Genomic DNA, 8951 nt, shown 5'->3' on the forward strand with positions numbered 1-8951 from the left:
GCCTTTTCATCTTGCTTCTTGGCATGCATCGAGGAGTGATGGATCTTTAATCATCATAGTGGCGACATCGCCGATGACGTTTTCTTCCTCTACATTGACTATCTCGTGTGCGAAATGACGAACAGAGTCTGCTTCTTCTTGCACTGCTCCATACATCATCTCATCCTCTCTGTTCGTGTTAGCATTTGGTTTTCTGTTATTAGCAATCGGTATGGATATGATGTTTGTTTCATATATTCACGATTGCATGACTAGGTTCAACAATCTATTCACCATTAAGGCCATCATAGGTATTATGTTAATTATGTTTATCTATACTTTGGTCTGGATTAAACTTAATAGGAAAATACTCAGTTATTCAACGGAAACTACTGTCAGGCAATGGGGTGTCACAACTATCCGATACTCTAATGCCCCGGTGACTACGAAGGTGAGACACTTGAGCAAATAGCCCCAATATTCAAGCAAAGTAAGTGATTTGGGGATCGATGCGGTTTTCATAGTCTCGCCGGTGAAAATCACCGGAGTCGCGAAACCATAATCTCTTAGGTCTTCATCATGTATGGAAGCTAGTTCAATTAGGAAAAGACACTGCGGACCTGTTGTGAGCCATGCTTAGCCGACCATGGCGGCATGCGGGAGAGGTGTGTGTGTGTGTGCGCGCGCGTGTGCGTGCTTTTTAGCCTTTTAGGTGACTAGTAATCTGGCACGTGCAACGCACGTATAATCATAAAAAAATATACTCATTCATTCTTATTAGTAGGTATTATTAAATAAAAACCAAAAGATAACATGATAATGTATTAATATAACAGAATCCATTACATTATTGTCTGTGAATCATTTTTTACAGAGCCTAACCTATACATCAGGCATTTGTCAAACATAGCTCCCGTATGCTTCTCTACAAACGCTTTGTAGGATTTTCCACCCACGTAGTGTTTGCAAAACAAAGACGGCTCTTCACTCAAAAGATAATAAAGTTTCAAGCATCCCAGATGTCATGAGAACCAGAGATATCATCCTGCTTGACCAGATAAAAACATGTAAATCCAAAAATTGAAAAAAATATGGGGGTACTAATTAGTTTAAGAAAACATTCAAAAAGAGAGCGTACATACTCCATGCTAGTAAGGCATAGTATGAAAGTGCATTTCAAAAAAAAAGCATAGTATGAAAGTGTGTTCATGCTGACCATAAATAATTTTTGTTGTCTCCTTCAACTAAGAAACCTTCAGAAAATTTTTGGCTTCTTTATAACATTTCTCTTAACACAAAAGACAAAACTAAAAAGTCTTGTTGATTCGCTGGTCTGCACAAATATTATAAGCATGCTCCCAGGCAACTATTTTGAAACATGAACACGATTGGAGTCCTGCTAACGGATAGGAAAATTATAATTGATAATTAAAAGGAATTGTGTGATCCAGCCACTGATGGTGGATACAAAGATATAATCCCGAAGCAGCACTTGTATGCAATTAAACTCATCTCCTAAAGTTTGAGGATATGATCATGGGAATCCTCCAAAAAATCAGTGAATTTCAGTCCAAGGATTTCACCAGCTAAACTCATCGTTATGTGGAAATTTTAGAGGCCACCATACAACATGCAAAACTCATCGTTTATCATGCGATGGGTAAAAGAGAAAACAAGAAAGGCCTAGCAAGTCATAAAGGAGATTAAATGGTGCATTGAACATCGCCAGGGTGAAAATACATCAATTGATTCTGAAAGAAACATAATACAGTACACATAATACAATATTGAGCAAATAGCCCCAAAATTCAAGCAAAGTAAGTGATTTGGGGATCGATGCGGTTTTCATAGTCTCGCCGGTCAAAATCGCCGGAGTCGCGAAACCATAATCTCTTAGGTCTTCATCATGTATGGAAGCTAGTTCAATTAGGAATAGACACTGCGGACCAGTTGTGAGCCATGCTTAGCCGACCATGGGGGCATGCGGGAGAGAGGTGTGTGTGTGTGCGTGTGCGTGCTTTTTAGCCTTTTAGGTGAGGACCGTATCTTAACAAACCAGCCAAATAAATCCTCAAAAAAGAAAAAAAAACCAGCCAAATAAAAGGCACAACCAACCAATCCGCAAATCACGTTCGGCAGCGCAACTGTATACCAATTCTGTTGGACGGGAAACTAGCAAACATCGGCGTATTCGCCAGTCACAAAGTCGCTTGCCATGCCGTCGCCGACATGGGCGTCAGCCGCCGCTTCCGGAGCCGTCGCTGAAGGAGTCCGCGGGTTCCACCTGTTCCAGATCGTCGGCTACTCACATGCCAAAGACATGCCCACTGGCACGTCACTGCGGTCTTGCCTATTCACGATCGGAGGCTATCGCTGGGCCGTCGAGGTCTTCACGAATGGCCATATCCCGGAGGCTGCCGACTTCTTAAGTGTTTCTTGCGCTCGCATGGAAGATGTGGCCAGCAGCCCGTGAAAGTGCAAGCTGCATTCAGTTTCATCGACGAGGATGATAACCCAGATTCGAGGTATGTTCGTTCAGGTCCGATAGATCATGTGCCTACCAGGCACGGTATGGGTTTTCCCTGGTACATTGCCAAGGATAAATTCGAAAATTCCAAGCATCTCAGCTACGATTGTTTCACCGTCCGGTGTGACCTCGTCGTCCTTGAGGAAGGGCGTCGACACTAGAGCCAACGCCAGACTGCTATGTACGTGGTTAGATTCTGCACGACGGAACCATTCGACCATGTATTTGCTGAAGTAATTCTAATGAATTAGGTACATCAGCGATAAATACACTGTTTGTGGAATTCATGCATCAAGATTTGTACGAATTAGGACTGTCGACTTGCTGCAGATGTATATCGTATCTATGCTCTAAGGGCATCTTTGTCCTATTTCTTTTAATAAATACTAGAAAGATTAAGCGCCCGTAATTCATCGTGAAGTAAATTTTTATATTTTATTTATTTAGTATTGTGAATGTTGATTTTTTTTACTTTGAACTTAGTCACAGTTAAATAAATTTGACTTTTAAAGAAAAAATACATCTTATATCTTGAAACTGAGGGAGAATTTGATTTTGCTACTGTGAGACGCGCGCGATGGCCTATGTTTTTTATTTTATTTATAATGCAGTGTTTTGATGCGTCTTTCGCGATGTGATTCTGTATTAAGTGCTAATCAAGCGATATTTACGTTAGAAAATTTTCCGCATCACTGTCTGCATATACTATTTTGGTGTTACAATAATGTATTCCTAGGTGGCGGGGGATGCACGGGATTGATATATTAGTATAAATCGATTGCTCCCGATTAATTTTGAAAATCGTTGACCAAGTCAAAATCATGAACGCAATCCCAAATCGAATACCTCAGTTGAATAAACAAGTTCGAAAATTAAGGATCATAGCGAATTAAAAGAATTAAATAGAAGAGTTTGTTGAGAAATTATTGACCCGACCAAAATTAGGTGACCAAATTTTAAGATATATCAAGATCATGATATCTCAAGAATACGAGAGAGAAGAGAGAGAGAGGGAGGGAGGGAGGGAGGGAGGGAGAGGGAGAGGGAGAGAGAGAGAGGGAGGGAGGGAGGGAGGGAGGGAGAGAGAGAGAGAGAGAGAGCGAGCGAGAGAGAGCGAGAGCGAGCGAGGGAGGGATGGGGAGAGGGAGAGAGAGAGAGAGAGATTTAACACGTTGCTACTTGAGGAGATAGCGTTATGAAACGCGGTTGATGTAGTGGAACGTCTTCACGTCCCTCGAACCGTCCCGCGATCCGTTCCATGATCCATTCCAATCTAGCGCCGAACGGACGGCACCTCCGCGTTCAACAGACGTACAGCTCGACGATGATCTCGGCCTTCTTGATCCAGCAAGCAAGACGGAGAAGTAGATGAGTTCTCCGACAACGTGACGGCGCTCCGGTGGTGGTGATGATCTACTGCTGCAGGGCTCCGCCCGAGCTCCGCAGAAATCCGATCTAGAGGTAGAACTATGTGGTCTAGGGTTAAGTTGCACGTGGCAAAAGTTATCTCAAATCAGCCCTAAAACACCACTATATATAGGAGGGAGGGGGAGGGCTAGCCTTGAGGGACAAGCCCTCAAGGTGCGCCGGCCAAGGGGAGGAGGAGGACTCCTCCTCCAATTCGGTTTAGGAAGGATGAGTCCTCCTCTTCCTTCCTACCTCCCTCTTTCCTTTTTTCTTTTATTTTCCTGTGGTATTTTCTTATGTGGCGTCATGGGCCCCTTGGGCTGACTCCACCAGCCCACTAAGGACTTGTGGGGCCACCCTAGTGCCTTGGACTCACTCCCGGGTGGGTGGACCCCTCCCAATGAACTCCCGGAGCCCATTCGTCACTCCCGGTACACTGCCGGAATTGCCCGAAACTTTCCGAACATTTTAGTCGCTCCATAAACACATATTAATTAGTGTTAGTCATACTATTTATGTACATTTCATTTGCTGTTAATTCTTGATTATAAGTTATTAGATCCCTCATTTACCACTGTTTGATGTTTTGTACACATTCTTATTCTTATATGTTCATTTTTATTTTTTGCACAGGTGAAGTGTGAATCCAAGTCCGAAGTTGTGAAGCACATCAGCAAAGAGTAGCATATTATGTGTTGTAATTGTAGGCAGTAGTAGGCTTATCTGGGATGTAGTATAATGTAACGCTTGTAATAGACTAATGTAGTGTTGTTTTTGATGAATTTCATTTTCTCTCTGGATTGTTCGAAATAATGATTGTGTATGTGATTTGAATACCCGTGAAATGGAAACCTGACAAGGGTGTCCAAGTTATAATGGTTGTTTGACAAATTTCAAAATTTTTGATGTGTGGGACAAATCTGACTGGTGGGACCAGGTGCAAAATAAAATAGCTAAAAAGATAAAATCAGTAGAGTGTAAAAGGTTGCATCCTAGAAAATAAAAGGACGAATTATTGGGCTATGCCCATGTAGCTAGCGAAAAATAACAGGAAAAAAATATATTGAAAAGGCTGAATTAATGGGCTCAACCCATATAGACACTGAATTGGACCGGGCCGATTCTTATCAACGACCAATCTAATTGGTCGTAAATTTGCCACGTTAGCTTGTCATGTTGGATCCGACGTGGCCTGGACAGACAATCAATGATCAAAACAGTTGGTCATAGAACCAACGACCTTTTATTTTGGTCGTTGCCCTCTATGACCATTTCACAAAGAAGTTCGTTAAGTTTCATTAAAGACGGTTTTATGACCAACTGTTTTTTATCGCAAAAAGGTTGCAAATGAAAAACAACGACCATTCGGTGATTAATATTGAAGGTCACAAGTTGACATAATTCTTGTAGTGGTCGCTGCGTGTTCGCCTCCTTCTCCTGATCCTATAAAAGAGAGGTCGCTTCTCTCTAGAGAAAAACATCATATCATCATCTTTCTCTCGTCGTCAAGTTTTAAGCTTTGAGCCGCTACTAGGTTCTTCCCAATCCCGGCTTGCGGCATGCACCGCAGGTCGGGACAGTAGGCATTCGAAACCCCGCCACCTCTGAGTCATGTACGGGAGAAGGGTGATAAGGTTTTTGGAGAGCGCTTTGCGTGACTACATGATTCTTCATCACGGACACCACGAACGCCGACGACCACTTCCCGGACGACGACTTCTTCCCCGACGTCAACAACCTCTTCGACGACATGGCCGGTGACGACGTCAACGCCAATCCCACTGTTGGTGTTGCAACTCAGTACGTGTTCGTGTTCTTTTTGTTTGAGTTCATGTCGCAACTTCTTGTTCAAGTTTCTTTTCTAAATATGTACCGTTTTTGCTCACCACTTCACATGCTTCTTGCATACTCTCTGTATGATCGCATGACTTATCTTATAATTGCTATGGTAGTCATGATTTATCTAATATTTCTTCTAGCAAAATCACATGGTAAATCGTTCATATTTTCAACAAGTAGGATGATGGAACTGTTCAAGAATAAAAGGATGCGTATTTCACGTAACATAATTGAAAAGCGTTGTAAGATTTTTTGTTTCAAATATCATAATGTACAAGTGCCGGAATAGCAGAAGCTCTCAAGTTTCTAGAAGTGCGGTCTAAACCTGTCATGTGCGCTTCCTTCGGATTGTGTGTCAAATTATGTAATGTGCACATTCCAAATAACATGTGCATTCAGTTTTCTATAATTTGGTATAACTTCAAGCAAAATAATAAATAAATAAGATCCGCAGCCAATTGAGTGAAGCATCCGCAGCCACATGATCCAGAAAAATGGTAGAAGCGTCACAGAAAATTTGCAAAAATGCACCATCCAGATAAATAGTACAATCCAGGCCAAAATGTGATCAATTCAACTACGTTATTTTGGTAACTTAACACTTGGAGCACCACTAAATTAGGAACTTAAACATAAACCGGATCGTCCATAAGGTAATTTAACAACTGGAATAACATAAATATTCGGGTATTCAATTGAAGTTTAGTTCCCTCTATTTGGTAGACACGTCTTCATCCAACACTTCTTTGCCCTCCTGACCATCTGACCTCGGCAGCTTGTAGTCTTCCTAGAAGAATTTCACTCAGAAACTACATCAACAGAGGAGTATGGATATATGTTGATCAGTCTAATGTTTAGCAGACACTATTTTTTTCATATTGGAAATTAGACTGACAACTACTGAAGCAATGCAATGTATTCAAACTATAACAATCTTCGTTTATATACATGGCAAACCAGTCCAGTCAAACATATGTTATGTTGGGTCTGAAATTCACAGATCTTGAAACTGTAGTTCAGGCCAATTCGAGAATGTACTACAAACTTCATACCGTTCTTACTAAGAAATAATTTGTATCATTAATGGTGACATATAAAATCCTTAGTTCTTTTGTGCAATTCGGAGGCCATGCTCAATTCCACCTTTTTTTCAGGGGATGACACGAGGACATGGATATGGCTCCTAAAAAAACGGTGGACGGCGCCGGTGTACACAAACAAGAAGTCTGAGCCAACAGAAACGAGGGGCGTGGATGCCTGCTGTAATTGGAACATGAGGCGAGTACTCCGCTTTAGCAGAATATATACATTGGAACCGAACTAGACTCACGGGATCAATTTAGGAATACTACTACCCCCAAATTCAGTACTCAGTAGTAGGCTATGTACAGCAAGAGAAAACTATTGGCTTTTGTGTTGCTACTAGTAGGAATATGCAGCGCAAGGGGGTATTTGAACGTACCTCGGAGACCTCCTTTTTTTCCCCGGGTACGCTCCGTAGAAATTGCGACAAACAGCGCAATCAGTATCCCACCGGTCTGGTGCTCCATTGTAGCACGGCTCGCAAAGGCATAGGTGCGGGGGCAAGACAATGGGCGGTACCATAGAAGTTCCTATGGTGTTTTTCACTGCCGGCCTGCCGCAGCCTGCAGGACACAAGACCATAGGACGCAGCGGAGGAGGCCCAGGGAAGATGGGAAGCTGAGGAACAGGACCCATGCCTGCACCTGCATCTGCATTCATCAGCACGGTGCTCCCAGACCCTCCGCCAACTGCATGCGAAATGCCAATGAAAAGATTTTGCAGTAAGTCGATTGTTTCTGTATTGAATTTGCGGAAACGAGGAGAAGTCGGAAAATCTTTACCATCCGGCACGCGGTTTGCGTCAACTGGAACGACCTTCATCTTCGTCTGTCCCGATGGTGGATCAAGTCTGGGTTTCTTTGGGTTGGGGAGCCCAGATGCCAGCTCCATCTCTCTCAGGATGCTCGAGCCCTCAAGCTGCTGCATGGTCACGTCGCTGGGTTCAGGCGCGTCAAGTTGTGCCTCCAGCTCCTGCAGGTGTAGGTTCAGCGCACCTATACAGTAACACAGGAACGGAGTCAGTATCTCGTCGGGGAATCCGGATGAAAGACAGGCGCTTGGGACAGAAAACAGCAAGAAGCGGAGACTCGCCTGCATCTTCATCGCCATCGGGCGCCGCCGGGGCATTTTCTTGGTGTTCGGGTGCCAGCGCCTCAAGCAGGTCCACGTCGGCTGTGAGCCCACCGCATAAAAAGGACAAGAACAGAAATCAGAACCGCAAGTCGGCGACGATCGATGGAAGGCAGGCGGGGAGAAAATCGAGACGGACGACGGAGACTCGCCTGCTGCATCATGAGCGGCCGGCGCCGGGTGCTGTTCTTCTGGACCTTCTGGTACGTCCTCCTGCACGGCAACGTCGACTGCGACTGGCAGATGAAGGCCTGCGAAGGCAGAAACAGAATACTCAGGCCGTCGGCGATGAAAGATTGCGGTGGAAAAGGGAGCAGGACTTACCTCCACCGAGACCAGCACCGTGAGCGGGCAGCTCCGCGTTCTCTTCTTGCGGTGGCACCTCCTCGTGCACGCCGACGACGACCGCAACTGGTGCGCCTACAAAAAGAACACAAGAACGGAATCCACCGGCAGGCATTCACGTCGCCGACGATGAGAAAGGAAACGAGGAGAAAAACGCGAGGGAAACGGCGGGGGACCCACCACCTGCACCGAGACCAGGCGGCGGCGAGGCCGGCGCTGGAGCCGGGGCGTCGCCTGCCTGCCCTCCGTTGCCCTTCCCCGCCATGAGAGGTGCTTGGAGGGAGGAGGAGGAGGTGCTTGTTTGCGGCGGGCGTGCTGGGCTTGGGATCAGGCGGCGCCGGTGCGAGTGAGTGCGAGCGAGAGGTGGCGTGGTGTATATGAAGGCACAAGCCCCGAGGAGGATACGCCACTCCGCGGATGCGAGACCTAGAAGCCACCACTGACACGTGGGGCTACAGATCGCTGCCCCCACTCGGCAGTGAGGGGGGTGCACAATCATTCTCCGAATCCTCCGTCTCTCCTATTTCCCCGACGAGTCGCCCAGCTGGGTCTGGGTCTGGCTGAAGGAGGAGTACGTAGCGCTGACACAAAATATGGCAGGAGGGGGGGCTGGTAGAAGGCTGCTAAAGCCGACCAAACC

General features: G+C 45.2%; 1 protein-coding gene across 2 annotated transcripts; it reads right to left on the minus strand.

Moving 5' to 3' along the window:
* Positions 1 to 6247: 6247 nt before the first annotated feature.
* LOC123429588 lies at positions 6248 to 8592 on the minus strand. 2 transcript variants are annotated; one of them, XM_045113616.1, is made up of 7 exons: positions 8492 to 8592; positions 8291 to 8386; positions 8119 to 8217; positions 7928 to 8008; positions 7618 to 7830; positions 7215 to 7524; positions 6248 to 6539 (listed from the first exon to the last, which is right to left on the minus strand). In XM_045113616.1, the coding sequence occupies exons 1-7, from the start codon at positions 8574 to 8576 to the stop codon at positions 6455 to 6457; spliced, it is 969 nt and encodes a 322-aa protein (XP_044969551.1). In that variant the 5' UTR covers positions 8577 to 8592; the 3' UTR covers positions 6248 to 6454. The 2 variants fall into 2 exon arrangements, with proteins under 2 accessions (XP_044969551.1, XP_044969552.1); XM_045113617.1 differs by having other exon boundaries at positions 6248 to 6561.
* Positions 8593 to 8951: the final 359 nt, after the last annotated feature.

Source organism: Hordeum vulgare, chromosome 2H, assembly GCF_904849725.1.
Source record: "Hordeum vulgare subsp. vulgare chromosome 2H, MorexV3_pseudomolecules_assembly, whole genome shotgun sequence".
NCBI lineage: Eukaryota > Viridiplantae > Streptophyta > Magnoliopsida > Poales > Poaceae > Hordeum > Hordeum vulgare.

Excerpts from the sequence above, each read along its gene's own strand:
- LOC123429588 (XM_045113616.1), bottom strand. The coding sequence starts at position 8,576 with ATGGCGGGGAAGGGCAACGGAGGGCAGGCAGGCGACGCCCCGGCTCCA. Across the intron at positions 8,387-8,491 it reads GCCTGGTCTCGGTGCAGGTG|GCGCACCAGTTGCGGTCGTC; the intron begins GTGGGTCCCCCG and ends TTCTTTTTGTAG. Across the intron at positions 7,525-7,617 it reads CGCAAACCGCGTGCCGGATG|TTGGCGGAGGGTCTGGGAGC; the intron begins GTAAAGATTTTC and ends TTTCGCATGCAG.